The sequence below is a fragment of the Mixophyes fleayi genome, chromosome 7 (assembly GCF_038048845.1).
Source record: "Mixophyes fleayi isolate aMixFle1 chromosome 7, aMixFle1.hap1, whole genome shotgun sequence".
Classification (NCBI taxonomy): domain Eukaryota; kingdom Metazoa; phylum Chordata; class Amphibia; order Anura; family Limnodynastidae; genus Mixophyes; species Mixophyes fleayi.
In genome coordinates this window covers 117,927,966-117,948,887 of record NC_134408.1, presented here as the reverse complement: position 1 = coordinate 117,948,887, position 20,922 = coordinate 117,927,966, and the positions used below count along the sequence as shown (strand labels likewise).

Here is a 20,922-nt window from a genome sequence, read left to right as displayed (position 1 = left end):
GTGATTCTAGTAGGGACAATACCAATTTTTGGTGAGTGTTGTGCCCAATGTAAGGTGCAGGCCAAGACTGAACTGTTTGTGTACACACTGCATTCTTTGTATACTACACTGTGGTGCTAGATGTCCTGAAAGTCAGGAGTGCTTGGACATATGTGACGCTCCAGCGAATTGAGAGCCTAGTGATTTTGATGCTAGCCACGCCCCAATGGCGCATTTACCACGCCCCCAAATGCATGAACACACCTCCGAAAAATTTTGCGCCGTCGGTAGGCTAGCCACGCCCCAACGGCACATTGACACGCCCCTAAATGTATGACCACACCCCCGAAATTTTTTGCGCTTAGTCGACTATGAGGGGGGCCCCATGAATTTGTTGTACCCGGGCCCTGAATTCCTCTTGGCAGCCCTGGGCGAGAGCTATGTATCCTTTTGTTCTATAATTATGTTCACCCTGGTTCTTCCCTCATCCTTAGCCCACACTTCTGTTACAAGATACAAGGCAAGTTCTATGATCAGTGAAACGATGATCTACCTACTGAGGAGGGATTTTCAAGTAGAAACATTGGGCCTGATTCATTAAGGAAAGTCAGGCAAAAAAATGAATACGTTTTCTCCTGGACAAACCATGTTACAATGCAAGGGGTGCGATGTGCTGCGAAGTGCCTCTGGAACGGTCTGTGAAAACTCTATGAGCTATTCACACCCTCAGATCTCTGCTCATTCTTCCTCTCACCCCATAGAGGTGTGAGAAGAAATGAGAAGAAACTCCTCTAGTAACGGTAGTTACGCCGTGGTGTCCGGCAGCACATCACTAAGAACTGAATTCCCCCTATAATGTCTCTGTTTAATGTCCACTGAGCTGATCAGCGTGGAAAGCTTGAAGTAATAAAAGGATAATTGAATATGAGATGCAAGACATATAGTGGGTCAATTAGCATTGTATTATAGTTAATTATATTAAAACAGTAAAAGTTTCAAGTAAACATCTTAATTGATTCTCAGAGCCTGAAAGTGAAGAACTAATAGAAGACAGTTTGAAATAAATCACATCTAACCTTCAAAATGGTAATGCTTTAAATAGAAATGCTACAAAGATCTTTTCTTTAAGAATTTACTTAAATGCAGTTAGCAAAAACAAGTTGTCAGACAAACAAATGCACAGAAATCTTGTTTTTTGTTTGTTAATTATAATGGTCTGTCCCTCTGCTTTATAATAAGCTTACGTTGTTACCAAGCACAGAAATTAATGGAAATATTTTTATTTGGTTACAGAATTTTATTTTCGTTGATGTCCGCAATTGGTGCAAATACAAAACAATATGTTTAATGGATACTTGTATTTGGAATCTTTAGAGACAACAACGTCATTTAATAGTAACATGACACAGGCAGGAAATAGTGATTACAAAATCAGATGTTCACTGTTCAATAGGAGAAAGAGAAAGAAAAAAATTATAATGCAACTTCCATGCCCAGGTGTGTCCTGCATGTCTACGTTGAAACAACAAATTTAGGAAGGAGCTAGAACAGGGAAAAGAGGCTTTCCGTGTGTCATTACAGACTAAAGTATACAAACAAAAAACGTGTCCAGCAATTCTGCTAAAAATAATCCTGTCGGCTGTAAACGCTGGGAATATTTTTCGATGCACACCAGGCTTCCTGTCTTAAGTACTGGTGACATCAGTTATTAACCATTGTAGGTTCCCAAAACTAACGCTAACGTTCCAGCTTGGTTTGAACCTATTTGCGTCGCTAGTCCGCAGGAAGCAAATTTTCATCAAATGTTTTATTATTATTTTTTCAAAAGGATTACAAGCAGGAAGAAAGAAGATTATCATTTTAGATTTAAGTGAGCAATAAAAAGATTGAGGGAGTTGTTTATTTCAGTAAAATATTTTTTTCACATTGTCAGTGTTTTTATTTAACAGTATTTTTTCTCCAGGTGTACTAGCCAGTGAGCGCTGGTTGACAGAGCATGCTGGCACTTGTAGTTCTGAAAGCACCATCATGCTCTAGCAGGCATGGGTATGCTGTTTTACAAGCACCAGCATACCCAAGCAGTCTAGGCCTGCCAGGGCTTGATGGGACCAGTAGTGCACCTTGGAAAAGTGCTGAAACCTCACTTTTAAATAATTATCACTCTGAAACACACTGGGCATGGGTGTTGGGAGCACTCTATTGATTCAACATGGGATTGCTTTCTTTAAGGGGGGAGGCACATTTGGTTTACGTGCCCCATGAAGAACAGGCTAGGACTGGTTGGCTAGTATAACAGAACTGGTAGTGGCTTTGGCCTGGGGACCCCACGCTGTTTGCTCCTGCACAATTGCTGCTACAAGCCTAGGCTTTGACCACTAGTGCTGAGAACACTCTGGGAGGTGCAAGTCGCCCTTAATACACGACCTTAAAAAGAGCTATACAAGTACGTATTTGGGAAAGATAGGACTTTCTCTGATTAAGACTGGTCGATGTCCATCATCATCTTTCAAGGACTTTTATATCCACACAAAGTTTGAAGAATATATCTATAGTATTGTGAGTAACATTGGAACTACACAGATGATTATTATAGACATTTGTGGTTGAACTTAAAATTTACCTATTGGTTTTCAGTTATGGTCTCCTCATGTTTGCACATTGAGTACCATCTTTTTGAAGTTGTTATTTTTTTGCGATACATCCCCCCCTTCACAAACAAACACATACACACACACACACACACACACACTCCTCACATTTCCTGCTACTGTCACTGTGAGGAGCATTACTAAACAATGAGAAGAATGAGGGGGGCAGCACGGTGGCTTAGCGGTTAGCACCTGAGTTCAATTCCCAACCATAGCCTTATCTGTGTGGAGTTTGTATGTTCTCCCCGTGTTTGTGTGGGTTTCCTCCGGGTGCTCCGGTTTCCTCACACATTCCAAAAACATACTGGTAGGTTAATTGGCGGCTATCAAAAAAACTGACCCTAGTCTGTGTCTGTGTGTGTGTGTTAGGGAATTTAGACTGTAAGCTCCAATGGGGCAGGGACTGATGTGAATGAGTTCTCTGTACAGCGCTGCGGAATCAGTGGCGCTATATAAATAAATGGTGATGATGACGATGAATGAGGGTGGGGATCAGAAGGGGAGTGTGGGGAAAGGCAGGGCTATTTTTGTAAATGTAATATATTGTAATATAGTATATATTAGGCATGCCGCTCTAAATTGCAAAAAAAACACCTTATCCGGGGAAATCCGAGTCCAAAGCATTCGTTATAATTCATATCATACCTGTATTGTCTATAAAATATTACTTGTATGTTACATAGAATAATTAACTATTTGAAACTTACTTTAGTTCTAACCTGTATACTATTTATTAAGCATAACAATGGGTTATTAGAAAGACATGTTTTTATACCATTTGCAAGGTCTGCCAATTCACAATGCATTTAATACATCTTCACTCTGTTGTACCATAACAAGGTACTCAGGTTTCAATAAAGAAAACACTACATTCAATTACAGTTATTTAATGCTGATGTCAGGGATTTTATGCCATTTATTTGCCAAATGTTTGTTTTTCTAAGAATCAGCGTGTACTCTGAAAAGATTAGTTTCTAGGAGATGTGGAATTGTGGGGAGTGAAACATCTGCCACTATGTATGAACAAGTCTTGTGTCTTATGCATACATTCCTATATCTGTACACATTAAATGGATATTTTTCCAGTGATTTCTGTGTGGCACCAAACTCCAACCAGCATAATGGATACGACTGGGCAGCACAGTGGCCCAGTGGTTACCATTGCTACCTCATAATGCTAGGGTCATGAGTTTGATTCCCGAGCAGGGCCCTGTGTTCTCCACATGTTTGCATGGGGTGTTTCGGGGTGCCCCAGTTTCCTCCCATACTCCAAAACCACACTAGGGGCCTCATGTAAAGCCCTTTTTGCCACGGATCTGCCTCAGCATGCACTCAGACTGAGACGGATCTGCCCCTAGCACCTCTCTGTGCTTAGAGAGGTGGAACAGAGGAGTTAGTGGGCAAGTCTAGCAATGTAAAGGTGTGTTCACGCACTTTACATGCTATGCTGAGTTGAAAGCAGCTGCAGATAGGTCTTTAGGAGACGTATCTGAGCAGATGATTTCTCCTGGTGCAACAGACCTTGCTGTATTAAAAAAAGAAATAAAAGCAATAATTACATTTTAAAAAAAGGCTTGCACCCCCCTCCCAAACAGCTTAACCAACCCCTACTGCTGTTTGGGAGGCGAGTGAAACAGGGTTTTTTTTCCCATTAATTTATTTATTCATTTATCTGCCTTACAGGGCTGCTGTGACTGATACACTTAAGTCTATCATGCACACCAGCCCATAAGGCAGATAAGGAGGTGTGTGCGACTTGGAATCATATGTAAATGATGGGATGCAATTTACTCTTAGGATTTCCGTGTAAATTACGTCCAACGCTACATCAGGCCCTAGAACAGTGATGGCTAACCTGTGACACTCCAGGTGTTGTGAAACTACAAGCCCCAGCATGCTTTGCCAGTAGATAACTAGCTGATAGCTGGCAAAGCATGCCGGGGCTTGTAGTTTCACAACACCTGGAGTGTCACAGGTTAGCCAAACATTGCCCTAGAAGGTTACATGGCTGCTAACTGAAAAATGGACCCTACTGTTTGTGTGGTAGAGAATTTAGATTGTAGGCTCCAATAGGGCTTTACAGCATTTGCAATATGGTGGCACTATATAAATAGTCACAAGGAGCACTTTCTTGCTCTTGGGACACTATTCTATAGATGTCAACCATCTACAATAACACTTCGGTAAGGCAGTACACACTGCTTACTACTCGGCAAAGCCATACTTGCCAACTCTCCCGGAATGTCCGGGAGACTCCCGCATTTTGCGAGAGTCTCCCGGACTCCCGGGCGAGTGTGGCAATCTCCCGAATTCTGCCCACTTCACTAGGAAGTGCCCACTTCCTAGTGAAGTGGGCAGAATTAGATCCCAAACGCCGCGATTCCCGATGAATCGCGGCGTTTAGCCCCGCCCCCCGCTGTCAAATGACGCAATGTGCGTCATGACGTCACAGGGGGCGGGGCCGAAATGACGCGATTTTGGCCGCCCCGCCCCCTCACGCCCCCCTCCACTGGCTGGCTCCCGGAAGAGAGCTGAAGAAAGTAGGTAAGTATGGGCAAAGCTGAAACACTTCACACTGCTATTTAACCAAAACTGCACAAAAACAGAAAACATAGGAGCTTTCCTCCCAACTATCCCGATTTCGGCAGGACAGTCCTGATTTTAGGCCTGTGGGGACATGTTTGTCCGGTGGATGTGAATGTTGGGGGAAGGGAGGTAGCTAAGGGGCAGCCAATCTCTTCAAAGCGCTAAGCAACTCTCTGGGGGCGTAGCTACGTCATAATATGGGGTGGCCCTGCTCTGCTGTCAGGGACAGACATGTTGGGAGGTATGTAGGAACTGTTAGTTCAAGTTTCCACATCCGTCTTTGCTGTTTGTATAGTATAAATGATGGGATTTGCTTTACCCAGTCTTCTACATAATTCTCACTACGCTTCTTTCACTATAAATGAGACCATCATAAATTTATATTATAAGCTTGTCAGGAGGGCCCACTTACATCTCTGTCTGTTAATGCTCAGTCTTGTTTTACAATGTTTATTCCCAAATGTAAAGTGCTAAGGAATATGCTGACGCTATATAAATAACATACGCACCCAAAGAAGGTCTCAGCATGAGAGCATGTAAATGAGTTCAAAATACTACAACTGACCAGGTCAATAACCAGGGCTGTGGGAGAGGGGCGACCAGCCAGAGCGCAATGCTGAAGGGGGGCGCTGTTTATGAATATTTTAGGTTAAAACTAAAGGAAGAAGGGGGGGGGGGCAATTTTCCTTCTCGCCCTAGGCGCTAACAACACAACTGTGCCAACTGCAATAAATAAACTGTGTAAGAAAAAAATATATATAAAAAAAAAATATATCACAAAGAGATGAAAACCCAAAAATAAAAAAGCACACAAAATAGAAAACACCATAAACAGGAAAACATTACATAAAAGGGTTTTGCGAAAAACAAACAGGACTGAAGCATAGTTCTCACAATGAAAATGTAAATAATTTAATGTCCTGAGATAAAACTCTCTATATAAAATGGTATCTCTATACTACCGTATACTGAACGCTATCTAAGTTTAAATAATTTTCCATTAAAACGATTCTACCGTATCAGTGTAGCAGGACAGTTTATATAGGGATGGATACATAAACCTTATTGATAAACATGTTTATCCATATATTAATAGGAATTATTTTAGAAACTACTAATACAAATTAAGCAAGACTAAAAAGTAGAGGAATACAGATAATTTGCAATCAACCGTGCTACATTAGCTAATCACAGGCACAATGTTAGATCATTAGAATAATGCAATTTGTGCTACGACGATGAATGTGTACAATACAATTACTTCATGTTCATTTCATGTGCGCACTTCCTTGCTATTGATTGAGAAATCATTAACATTTAACATCAAAGCTCTGGATACCAGCTGATCAGGTGTCTTGTGACAAACGGCTGAATCCAGATATTGACAATATTTACCAGCAATAAGCAATGATGAACTGGTAGCTGGGAAGCAGCAAGCGAAAAAAAGACAAATCACATGAACCTTCAGATACCACCACAAATCTAACAGATGTTCCAGGGGTCATCTGTGCAAAAACAGAAGCATATGTGCCGGAAATGTGACACTATCGTGGAATCAATTGGTGTCTAAAATAATAGCACGTCTTTATGTGGCAATTCAAAGTATCAAATACACAATGCATTTTGTTTCAGTGGCTTTGTGAGCACAACGGGCGCAAAAAAGAGATTTAATCAACATCTCAATTACAAAGTGGAAAAGTGAATATTTTCTGGAAACAAATAGGTCACCTTCCCTTCTCTTGCATTGATTAAGGAATCATGTACATGAATAAACATAATAAAAAAAACCAAATAGGAAGATGGAGGTGGGGAGGTGTTGTTGGCCAATCACTGTTATTAATGTAATGATAGATACAACACTAGTGTATTGTTTCCATTTGTATACAGACACAGGGGGGCTTATTTATGAAGCTCTAAACCATATGGAAACAGCTTTTTTTTTTTCCGGAACTTGTCAGCAATGACTAACACCATCTGAAGGATCCCGTACTTGCCAACTCTCCCGGAATGTCCGGGGGACTCCCGCATTTTGCGAGAGTCTCACGGACTCCCGGGAGAGTGTGGCAATATCCCGGATCTGCCCACTTCAGAGTGAAGTGGTCAGAATTAGCTCTCAAACGCCGCAATGTAATGACGCGTTTGCGTCATTACATCACGGGGCCAGGACCAAAATAACACGCATTTTGGAGCCCCGCCCCCATTACGGCCACCTCTCCCGGAAACTTTGTCAAGTTGGTAAGTATGAAGAATCCTATGGGAAGATCACTGTGGTAGAGGGATCTTAAGATCCCTCAGCGCAGCGTCTCCGATCCACTTTGCGATAGTGACCGGAGTTTTAAGGTAAAGCCATCGCCGATAGAGTCTCCTATCGGATGCGCTATTTGGAATATTTTTTTTAATAAATGCTTACAAAAAAAATAGATAATGGGACAAAACCCTATTAATTAATAAATAGGCCCCATGATTCTTTCAATGGTTACATGTTTTGCAGTAACACTACACACACAAATATTAGTTTGGTATTATAATTATATTGACTTTGATCAATTTGTATAAATAATGTTCTGTGTATAGGAGTCATGGGGGGGATTGAATTCTCCGTGATGTGCCGTAGAGTGCCTGGGAACGGTTCTGCATACACTGTATTTTCAGTAAATGTAAATAACTAGCAACTAGCAAGAACTTTCACAAAAGTATCTAAACCACATTGGTCTTCTGAACTTCCCTTTAAAGTACTGTTAATTATTATATTTTCACAGGTATTGTAAACAGATTATTCAAACACGATTTTATATTTTTAGGAGTTAATAGTCCCCAATAACTCCAGGTCTGCTGAGAGACATTGGAAAAAAATAATATCTGCATTTAATTTTATTTTATTTTCAACCGGAAAAAATAATAATAATAAAAAATAGCAGCAGATGTGTGGAGAACTTGATGTACTTTAGAGAGCTGGATGCTGTGGGGGAGGCAATATAATGGTCAAACTGCTCAATAAAAGATGGCAGGTGCATAGTAAATGCATCCAATATATCAGTTCAGCTCTACCACAGACAAAGTGACTTAGTGACCCGCAGCCCTGACGCTCGTATATATGGGCTGTGGATTCATTAGGACATTTATAAGGTGATGAAGAACTGTACTTTGATTTGATTATGTTTTAAATGGGAAGATGCGGTACTGTGATAACAATGTTACAATGAATACAGGTGAACACACATCTTTCAAAAGTTTTAAATGGCTCTAAAAGCTGCAATAAACTAGAAATGACTCATTGCGCCTCTCAATAAACTTTAGCATAAACTATCAGCAGTTACCTAGACGTGCTATATAACCTGAGAGCAGGAAACAACATATATAATATAAACTTAAGAAATAATAATATTATATATATATATATATATATATATACACATACACATATATATATACATATATATATATATATATATATATATATATATATATATACACATACATATATATATATATATATATATATACACACATACACACATATATATATATATATATATATATATATATATATATATATATATGCCGGCAGTGCTCTGCTGGCTCTGTAATACGCAACAGACGAATCGGTAAAGTTCACCATCTTTAAATAGCGGCAGAATGGACTATGAGCGTGGTGAGTATATCAAATGTTTTCCCATCACCGACTCCCGACCCCTCGCCCCCACTATATCTGTAACAGATTACACTTAAGCTAGGTACACACTACAGAAAAATTCTCCCGATGTCATATTGTTAATGATTTTATCAACGACTGATCAGCATGCGATTCATGCGTACACACTTACACGATTTTACACGATTTACCTTCAGATCTGTGCTCTTCATCTGCCATAACCATCTGCTGAAAAGATTGTGACTGTAAACGCTATGGAGATCTGCCTACACTGCTGGTCGTGAGTACGTACACACTGCAGAATTGGCACAACATCTTTCCATCGCTTATAAAGATTTATTGTCCAGGTTATAAAATCAAATGAAACAATAAGATCATACTTGCCAACTTTATTAAGTTGGCTTCTGGGAGCCTGCCGGGGGAGGCGGGGCTACAAAATTTACGTCATTTTGGCCCCGACCCCGTGACGTAATGACGCAAACGCATCATTTGACAGTAGGGGGCGAGGCCAAACGCAGCGATTCCCGGTGAATTGCAGCGTTTTGGACCTAATTTTGCTCACTTCACTAGGAAGTGGGCAGAATTCTGCCACATGCGGGAGATTGCCACACTCTCCCGGGAGTCCGTGAGACTCTCGCAAAATGCGGGAGTCTCCCGGACATTCCGGGAGAGTTGGTAAGTATGGATAAGATGTGCTTTGGTATGATAAAACATGACTGTGAGAGCATGCACACTAATGCTCTATCAGACCTAACAGTTGCTTATCAAGTGATTGGCATGATAATCGTGTGAAAAAACTGTAGTGCGTACCCAGCTTTAGGGCTGTAAATCTCACATTAATGCTTCCTGATATCATTTGCACCTACAGTTATTCTCTACTAATGCAATATAAAACTATTGTATCTTGCAATACATGATTCCACACTTTGTTGCAATGTGTCTGCTATTTGACACAGACACCGTCACACTGTCCGTAAAGCCAATTATAACATCACCTAGTTGAAGTAGGCTAAATCACACAGCAATATCTATTGCCATCACTTTGAGCTTCCTGCATACTATTCCCATTACAAAGCACTGCTTCATAACCGACAGATGTCTTACTTTAGGTATCCAAAACAGACTAAGAGTATCTATTTCAATCACATCTGCTCGCAAAGAGCCACAGCAGAAGAGGATATACACTCAGAATTAATTATGTTTCAGGATCATTGTTACTATGTTTAAAAGCATCCTACCCTGGTCTGCTTTACTGCCATAACATCTCTTTGGGGAATAAAATGACACCCTCATTTGGGTAGTGTTTAGGAAAATATAGGGAACCGTACTTCTGCGATGGTTATGTATTACGTGCAGACAATGGGTATTTATTGCCAAATAGCTTCATTTATAGTGTTTTGTGTGGAGCTGTTCTCAAAGCTGTGTTTCTCATTTTATGATTATGTTACTAATATCAAATTAGATCATATTCAAAGATGATACCTATTTCTTAAAGCCATAAAGGGACACAAACAGGAGCAATTTCATCAGAAAAAATCATAACTTTATAGTAGAATAAATCACAGCAGTGAGTATCGGATAATAAGCTGATGAGTATCCTTTAAAAAACAAAGCCCAATGCATCTGTAGAGCGATTTCTATCAGCATCTGCTCTCTAGCGGGTCCCCAGCTCAGAGACGGCTTCTTCAGGTGCACATTGTGGTGATTCCACACTGTGGGGCCAATCATCAGCCAGGAGACATCAATAGGATGCCTCCCAATATACTATACAATGTAAATATACGTAAAAAATTAAATACAATGCAGGTATCTCAAAATAGAGCGCTTGGGTTAACGTTCCTGTTACTGATGGTGACTACCTGTAATAGTTAAATCCTTTCACAGAAAGTCCATAAAAGCTTTATCTCAGCTTAAATCAATAGTATCCTTAGAGCTGGAAAACTATTGTCAGCAAGCTATTTTACTCTCCGATCTACTTCTGTCCTGGTCGTCGCAGCAAGTATTTCACCAACGCGTTTCGTCTATCAGACTTTTTCAGAGTTTTCTATTCCAACCTATTAACTCTTTAGGACCACCCCTTCATTAACATATTACATATTTATGCTAAAATACTCCTGGGTTTAGCCTCAGTGGTTGCTCTATTTAATCATGAAAGTAAGGTGACATCAGTATTGTCTTCTTACATAAGGGTTACCTTGTGTGCTTGAAGCTTTTTTTTTCATTGGTCAAAGTGCACCTAGAAATGTGCTTTCCTGCAGAAGCGCAACTGGAAGGTACAAAATGGGCCCCACTATAAGTACACGGATAAGTCCAGATCTCCTAGAATTCATAAGGTGGTGAAGAATTCAAGAATTTTGAGGGGAGAAAAATCAGTGCCCCTTCCACAAAGCAGAAGCACCCTCTCTACACATTTATCTCATTTAAAGAATCTGTCCTACATAATTAAGAAGTGGTGAAAAGGTTATTTTCCCACTTTGCAATTTCATCATCATCATCATTTATTTATATAGCGCCACTAATTCCGCAGCGCTGCACAGAGAACTCATTCACATCAGTCCCTGCCCCATTGGTGCTTACAGTCTAAATTACCTAATATAGACACACACACACACAGACAGAGATTAGGGTCAATTTTGATAGCAGTCAATTAACCTACTAGTATGTTTTTTTTGGATTGTGGGAGGAAACAGGAGCACCCAGAGAAAACCCACGCAAACACGGAGAGAACATACAAACTCTGCACAGATAAGGCCATGGTCGGGAATCGAACTCATGACCCCAGTGCTGTGAGGCAGAAGTGCTAACCACTAGTCCACCTTTTAAGAAAGGGTTAACACCAGAGTAATCAGAGATCTACGGGGACAGCAGCACTAGTTAATTTATTAAGCAGCAGAGTAACGCCGTCTCAGGATGGCGTTGCTGGTATTTTACAAGGGGATCCAGCTGAAGCCTCTCCTGATTCGCTGGATGCCTCACCCATGTTAGTGCTATGTGCATGCGCATAGTACTTCCTCCATTAGCCAGCAGCGTCAGGTGAACAGCAAAAAATGCATCTCAGAGCGAGGGGAATCTTCGCCTGGGCTCCCAAAACAGTCCTGGCAGTGGTATGTCGTCCTGCATGGCTGAGAGGTGCAGTGATGCATATTGATTGTCACTGTAAGATATTAATAAACAGGTCCCTAAATCTCTTTTCTGCATTTCAGAACAAATGCAGGTGCATCTAATCCGCACAGAACAACAAATACCGCTGATCACTCAACTTCTCCCATTGACCAGTGCAAACTTTTTCTCTCCTGCAATCGCCTCCATCTTGACACAAATTCATGCGCTTCCTCTAACACTAGGCCCACTTTCCCATAGATAGGCGTGTAATGTCAGGAAACAGCATTTGTGGAGAGGGTTTGCTTTTTTGCAGCTCAGACATGAACTTTTACGTTAGGGTTGGACTTTGTTGTTACATCCTGTAGGACATCATCATCATCATCATTTATTTATATAGCGCCAACATATTCCGTAGCGCGTTACAATTGCTGACAAATACAGTAAGAAACAAACTGGGTAAAACAGACAAAGAGGTGAGAAGGTCCTGCTTGCAAGCTTAAAATCTATGGGACAATGGGAGTTTGATACATGAGGTTAAGTCTACATTTTGCATTTCGGTCCAGCCAGACTGCAAAGGTAAAAGTGACTCAAACTAAATAATTCCGTCACACAAAATTGTTGGTCAGGGGGTAGTTGTTTTGTGTGAAATTGTGTAAATGGTGGTAATAGGTTAATCTAGTGGGTTCAGAGGGTGGTTGAGGAATATTATAAGCTTGTCTGAAGAGGTGGGTTTTCAGAGAACGCTTGAAAGTTTGATGATCAGAGGAGAGTCTTATTGTGCGAGGGAGTGAATTCCATAGAGTGGGTGCAGCCCGAAAAAAAGTCCTGTAACCGGGAATGGGAGGATGTAATGAGGGTGGATGAGAGACGCAGATCTGGTGCAGAACGGAGTTGCCGAGTTGGGAGATATTTTGAGACAAGAGAGGAGATGTATGTTGGTGCAGCTTTGTTGATGGCCTTGTAGGTTAGTAAAAGTATTTTATATTGGATTTGGTAGACATACATTGTACAACCCCTGACATCTTTCTCTGTCAGCTCTCAGAAACCCAAACTACATTAATTATGTATCTGCCCAAAAAACCTTTGATTCCTGGCCAGTATTTTTGATACTAGAACACCTATATCCTTTGCACTGATTTAAACATCCAGGTATATCTTTTTACTGTGACTACTGCTGCTGTGGGACATTAGGACATCGGAGGTCATTTAGGATCCTGTTTCAGTCACACTTCCCTCTTGGTACCTATAATTTAAAATCTAAACTGGGCTGGCACAATTTAATTAACAAAAAACACAGCATTAATGTATTAAGAGTGTCTTGCATGATGTGACTTTAAATGAAAGGGGTGTAACTCCCAACAATACAGAAAGAAATATTTATATCATGAGTTCCACAAATATTTGGTATTTATAGTTTCGCTGTAAGACTGTTGTAAACACAGTTTCATTCAACAAGAAGCTTAGGAGTCCCTGGAGACGGTTTTAAGAAATTCTTCATGGACTATGGAAATAAAACAATGGTAGGGTTATTGTTCTAACCTATTATTACTGCAACAGCTATTTGGGTCCGTTTGGGTGGCTTTGTTTCAAGGTGGCAGTGTTGTGTTCTTGATAAAAGTTAGAAAGGAACCGGGAACAAGGAAATTACGATAAAACTCTGTAGTTAGGAAGCTGGTAAACGTTTGCCCAGCTACAAACACTCCTGATGGTTACTGCATGTAAATGAAAAATAGCCTTTGCTCAGGAACTTGCGCAGTAACACAAAAGTCAGAGGACCTGAGTCATTAAGGAGAGCAAAGTATAAAAAAGAGTAATGTTGCATTGGAGGGGAGGTAAATTTAAAATGTGGGGACAGATTTATAGTTGGGATAGGGCATGTCCTAGATCAGCTTTATACTTGAGTGTAAAAATAAAGTTATCAAGTATTTGTGTGCTAGATGAAAAAACAGTCAGTATTTAACCTATGTGCAAAATAATAAAATAATTTGCACCCCTTGCATTGTAACATGGTTTGTCCCGGAGAACATTTACTCCTTTTTTTGCCTTACTTTCCTTAACGAATCAGGCCCACTGAGCGCAAGGTGCATTTGTTTCAGAAGGCATATAATTTGGGCTTGCACACACCCAAATTCAATGACTCAGGCTCACAATGTACAAGTTATGTCAAAGTTGTCTACTTTCCAGAATGTCCAGGAGATTCCTATATTAGGGTGAGACATCTCAGACTCCCATGAGACAAAGTAATTCTACCAAGAGGGAGCTTAATTGCCTGTAATGTGGGCGGGGAGGCTCCAAGATGATATAAATCATGTCTTTATGTCCAACCCATCTCGGTAAACACTGGGCACAGACGTGATGACAAAACTAGAACCATCATACACCTTGCCCCCCACCTTTCCTTTTTGTGTCTCCCCTTGGCATATTCTGGAAGCAATGTATGATTTATATTGTGATGTAACATGCCTCAAAGTTACCACCTCATTTAACTGAATGTTGTGATTGCCGTTCTCTCTGTCCTGAATTGTTGTGCCTGGAACAAGTAATGGAATTGGAAGCACATTGGAAGATTGCTAAGCACAGAGCTGCGGCAGAATGTAGTTCTTAACTGCTAAAGCCATGCTAGGATAAAGGACCCCCTATGTTTATATACATTTTTGTGCTTCTTGAAAGTTGGCTGTACCATGGTAGCCAAAAATATTAGCACCCTTGCAGCTTTTTCTAATAATGCACCATTTCTTCCAGAAAGAAAACTAATCAGTGTCCACTTAAGTATGTCTTTGGTTTGGAGAGGAGTGAAACACAAAAAGCAGAAACCTTTACTGAGTAGACCTTACTACACACAGAAATCCTTAAATGAGATGGGCAAAATAATTGGCACCTTTTAGAAATGGTCAGAAATAATTAGATTTCAAGTGGATGATTCTTCTTCACTTTGGAACTAAACTCACCTGTGGGGAGTAACAGATGCCTGAAATATAAAAATCGCTCATTAAACAAGCTTGAATAGAGAAGTAATTCTGCTGTTTTGTGTCATTGTGTGTACTGCAATAAGCATGGAGAAAAAAGAAAGCCAGCGAATCGTCTGAAGATGTCAGACAGAAGATTGCAGCCAAGTACTGACAATCTGAAGGCTAAAAATCAATCTCCAGAGATCTTGCTGTTCCTGTTTCCACCGTACGTAATGTTATTAGGAAGATTATGGCCCATGACACTGTAGCCAACCTCTTTGGAAAGTGAAAACTTAATTGAAGATTGCAGCGCAGGATTGTTCAAATGGTGGAGAAATCATCTCGATCAACGGCCAAACAAATTGAAGCTGATCTTCAGACACAAAAGGACATGTTCAACTCGCGCTATCTATCACCACCTCAGTGATAGAGGTTTCTATGTTAGGAAGCCCAGGACGGCCTTACTGCTGAGAGAGAGAGACATAAGAAATCCCAACTGGAGTTTGCCACGTACACCTGAACAAGCTAAATTCCTCCTGGGAGAATGTCCTGTGCACAGATGAGACTAAATGACAGCTTATTGGTAGAGCACATCATCCCTATGTTTATAGAACGCAACATGAAAAGAACATGGAGGAGGTTCAGTGATATTTTAGGGTTGCTATGCTGTACCTGGCCATTTTGGAGCACAATGTTGAACCCAGTATCAAAAAGTTGGGTTTACGTTGGAGTGGGTCTTTCAGCAAGACAATGACCCCAAAGACACTTCAAAAAGCACCCAGGAATGGTTCAAGACCAGACGCTGGACTATTCTTAAGTGGCCAGCCATGAGTCCAGCTCTAAACCCCATGGAAGACCTGTGGAGAGATCTGAAAACAGCAGTTAGGAGAAGGAACCTTCATATCAGCTCTGCTCTTGGACAGCGCATGTGTGGAGGGATCATGTGATCCCTTCCCTGTCACATGACTCACCTTTTTGCCGTCCAGGATGTTAGTGCACATGTCCGAGGTTTTCCGTTGGCGCATGAGCACTAACAAAATAAAAAAAGAGAAGATCATCGCAGATTTCTTCAATGAAAAAACACTACGATGAAGAGGTGAGTCACTTCTCAGGGACAGCAGGTTAGCGGCACTGCTGTCCCTGAGATTTTTTTTGATACATTGCCGTAAACTTTCAATCCTTATCAAGGAGCTAAGGATTGAAAAGTTTCAACCAAAAAAAAAAGAAGAATGATAAATAGGCCCCCTTATGTTTAGACTAAAGTATGATTTATTTGAAAACAACTGCAAGTGTGCCAATATTTTAGGCCATAACTTTATATGTAGATACACATTTCAGCACTGCGCATGCGCACTAAAAATGTTTTTCTTGCATATGAATGTCTTGCATCTTCTTATGCCTGAAGAGGTGAAATGGGGTCCAGATAGGGGTGGGAAAGTGTCAGCCAACTATTGTAAGGGCATAGATGCCGCACAATTAGACATGGACGCATATGAAGATACGCGTTTTAGGGTGACAGATCGCTTGCTGATGCTAGAGGGCTGGAGCAATAACGTACAATGATAATGATGTATACCAATGTGTAGTAATGTTGTAATGTTTTACATAGTGCTTTCAGTGTAATTATACTGTCATTCTCTGTTTATAGACGCCCATTTACTAACTAACAGGGTTTTGTCCCGTTAATTATAATCTGTCATCGCAACAATGATTTTCCGTAAGCATTTAGTAAAAAATCATCCCGGGACAGCACATCCGTTGTCTGAATCTCCTCTCCGGTCACTATCGCAATGTGGTTTTGGGCATGTGTAACCCGAGGTCACGCATGCACAGAGACATTCTGCCATAGTAGCCGGAGAGGAGAGCAGGTAATCTGCGATGAGGGATCCGAAGATCCTTTGATCCTTCTACCACAATGTTCTCCCCATAGGACTCAGTGCCTAACGCCATCTTCAGAAGACATTACCTATAGGAGACAAGTTCTGAAAAGTTTAGCTTTTCTGAACTTGATAAAATTGCCCTCACCTTAGTACCCATTGACTATTATGGGGACTGAGGTTAATGCGGTAATTTGCGCAATGCAGGCGATATCTCCAATATCTCCTACCTTAGGCTTTTAGTAAATGAACAACTTACTTAAAAATGCCTAAACCTAGCGTAAAAATCTGTTTCCACATGGTTTAGGGCTTCATAAATAGGCCCACAGGCCTTTTATGTGTTGTGTGTACAGTAACTTGTGTTTACGTTATAATTTGGCTATCTGCTTAAGTATGTTAGAACCAGTAACAGTCCCTGAGGTTCTGTTGGTGAATTTGAGGGGGTAGAGCAGTGGTGACCCATAGGTATAGTTAGAGACAGATAGTGTGAGCATAGGCGTTACTCCAGGGTATCGTGACAGTGGTCGTCCAAATCGGGATTCTTTCACAAGAAGAACTGAATCCAGGATTTGGCAATCCCTACTGTTGACAGGAGGTGGATGCGGAAATGCACCATGAAGACAGATGATTTTTTTAGGTACCTGTTAGATTAGTTAGAGTAGGGCTGGATAGATCCCTCAGCCATGTAGCCAGTATGCCTCAAAGATTACTGCTGGTGCCTAACTCTTGTGAGTCATTTCTATAGATGACAATAGATACACATCTTCTTCCCTGGCTCCTGAATTCTACATATATGTTCACCCCTGTTCTATAGAATGTATTTAACCAATAGTTTAAGATAGATTGAATAGAACATATGAGCCTAATACATTAAAATAAACAAAAAAAGTCCACAAAAAGTGGACATATAATATACATTTGCATTTTCAGACAGACACCAAATAATATATATTAATCAGCTTTGCCTCATTTTTTCAAAATGCTACATTTACTTTTGGGTGCACTGTTACCTTGTTCCAACTGTGCCCTGATCAAAAAGGTCCTGTGCTGAGATCCTTCCTTCTACTAAGATTGGCCAGCTTAAAAAAAGAGTGCAAATATAGGGTCTTCTTAATTCCACATTTAGCACCACCCTCAAATGCTGTCTTCCTATGTTATAGCTTCGTGCCTCATTAACCAAGAAAGTATTCTGATATATTATAAAGGTTAGCGCAGAAAATTATCCTGAAGTTGCTCACTGCATACTTCCCTGTTGCTGTGAAAGTCTGTCACACATCTATAGTGATTACGTCTCTATTTCAAATGAAATTCATTAAATTAATAACCATGTTAAATTTCCAAAGGTTTTGGAATGAATAGCGCAATTCAGTGAGCAATCTTGGGATAATTTCTTCTGACATTCAGAAACAATACAATTTACTTCCTACTACACCATAGGTTTGAAACCAGTGAGAACAAGTGAAACAGAACTGCAAAGGAGATTCCAGGATCTGTTTTTGCAGTCAGATCATTGGCAGGTATACAATACATTATATTATAAACAGCCTCTTGGGAGTCTAGGGCAATAGTACATTGACATTTGAGGTCCCATGTCAGTTCAGCACTGTTTTATTGAGTTGCAAAAATGCGCCAACAGTTTATCATCTAGTTGTGGAATGTCAAACACCGGACATCAGGACCAGACAAAGTTAATTTATTCTTCTTCACAACACTTAAACTAACAAGGAAACCAATTGGCCCTTGCATTAGTGGCCACAACAATCATACCTTAGGTCACAAAGGTACATATATTCCCATGAACACATCTAAAGTGCTATAATTGTATTGTTATCACTACAGCCAAACAGTCCAGGTGGTAGGTATCACATTTCTGTTGGAAAGCACTAGTACCTCGTGTGACAGGGTCTATAGAACACAATGATACCTATTATCAGAGATGACCTTCAGAAATACCCTGGCCCTGCTAGGACTGAAATTACAGGTCAGCTCTCTGAAACACTTGCAGCTTTGGGGTTATTGTAGTGCAGATGCATGCTACAAATACTAACAACATAAACAGTAAACTCTAATGCAGCATTTGTATTTCATACTGTGGTATCCACTATAAAACGACAAACCAGATACCTTACAGCTAGTGATTTAATCCAGCACTCAGCACTAGACGTATGGAGGAACTTCAGTACACTTTACCAAACTGCAGAAAAACTGCATAGACACAACTTGCAACTCTGTAGCAGCACACTTGGGCTTCTTACCTGGAATATCATTGTATTATATATGTGTATTACCTGAGGCACAAGGAATGTGGTTCCCGTAAATGGGATAACAGGGATAACACAATGACCCCGGCTGTACCACCCCCTCCTCCCTCCTGAGACAGCAGATGAAGGTGCTCCTCTCCTGCCTTACCTGGGCTCTCGGGGTGGATGGGGCTCCACAGCAGCTGGCTGCTAGTCAGCACCACGTCGCAGCTCCTCTTATGGATTTCAAATATTCCCCGCAGCAGAGTGGTTTGCCGCCCCATGTCCCGGGACAGCCTGGCACTGTAGCCCCCTAGTGAGTGCTCTTCGGGGTCACTGTACCCCCGAACGCCGGATTTATCACTGCCAGAGCTCCACTCGTCACAGCGATCGCTCAGCTGCTGCGGCACCGAGGCAGGTCGCCTCCAATGCCGGGGACTCGTGTCTCTGGCTCCATCGGTGTAGTCGTCGCCGTTATCGCTCCATGCGCTCACTCGCCGGTAGAGGCCGGGTAAGCGGAGGGTGGTCTCCCCCATGCTGTCCCTGATGGAGGTCCGGAGTTGGGGCGACAGGTGGTAGCCCGCACGGAGGCCTTGGCTGCCAGGGTAACACACGGGCACGCGCGACGCCATCTCTCGGTCTCTCCGGGAGCGCGCACAGTGCCTGTGACATTGACATATAAACCCCAATAATCCGATGTTAGGACGTCTCATGACTGCTTCTGTATTGTGGCCAGACATGCCCTATATAGCTCGGTCATTGTGGTATATAAAGCCCGGTGTTTTTACAGTGAAATGTACAGTGCATGTGCAGGGAAAATGACACATGCTGATTTAAAATCAGCAGAGATATAATGAGGCTTGCATAGTTGCCAACGATTTAAAGTAACTTCAAAGGACACTTACTAGGCATCTGGCAAGCTATTTGTAAAATAAGCCTTGGTGCCCTAAAAACCTCATCATATGTGTAATATGTATATTTATAATGTATTATTTTAAATAATTGCACTCTACTGCTATCCCCAAAACAACAAGACCTACATTTATGGTTTTAATTTACAGCGCACCTCACCTGCTACATTTACATTAGATTGGTAGCTGAAGCTGAAGCTACAATGCTGTGACCACTTATCTTACCCAATGAACTGGGATGCCACCACTTGACTTGTAGACCTCAGTAACCTCACACTAGAGGCAAGGTGGGCATCTGCCCCCTGGGCCGGTCCCATAGTGGGCTACCTTGGGCTGGGTCACTGGGCCACCTGCATTTTTTTTTACTTTAAAATGTTCTTAATAGGCTGCTGAGTCTAGTCTTGCCCCCTGGGCTAAAATCTGCCAGCCCCCCCTGCCTCACACTGTTCAGAGTGAAGTCTATGCACTCATCTCATCATCTCACCCTACAATCTGTCCCTCTACTCTATTCCATCCCAACTTCTCAGCTCCCTCTCCTCCACTGCATGCCCACCTCTAGCTCACCTTTTCAACCTGTCTCTCTCATTGACACATTTCCATCCTCCTTTATACATGCGATCATCTCACCAATTCTACAGAAACCATCTCTTGATATAGCCTCTCTCTCCAACTACCTATTTCTCTCCTCCCCTTTCCTCTAAAATACTTGAGTGATTAGTGTACAAATGCCTGCCTCACTTTCCTCTCATTCCATTCTCAACCCTCTGCAATCAGGCTTACGCCCCCAACAATCCACTATAACTGCTCTCACAAAAGTGATAGATGATCTACTTACAGCAAAGTGTAAGGGTCACTACTCCATACTCATTCTCCTGGACTTATCTGTTGCTTTTGATACTGTTGATCACCCTCTTCTCCTACACACCCATCACTCCATTGGCCTTCGTGTCACAGTTCTTTCCTGGTTCACTTCTTACCT

At 41.3% G+C, this 20,922-nt stretch overlaps 1 protein-coding gene across 1 annotated transcript in view; it reads right to left on the bottom strand.

Moving 5' to 3' along the window:
- Positions 1-19,694, bottom strand: part of CERKL (CERK like autophagy regulator) — a 106,314-nt gene extending 86,620 nt beyond the window's left edge. Inside the window, exon 1 of the mRNA XM_075180503.1 lies at positions 19,202-19,694. Coding sequence (XP_075036604.1) covers positions 19,202-19,664 — 463 coding nt within the window. The 5' untranslated portion in view covers positions 19,665-19,694. The remainder of the gene's footprint in view (positions 1-19,201) is intronic.
- Between the last annotated feature and the right edge of the window lie 1,228 nt (positions 19,695-20,922).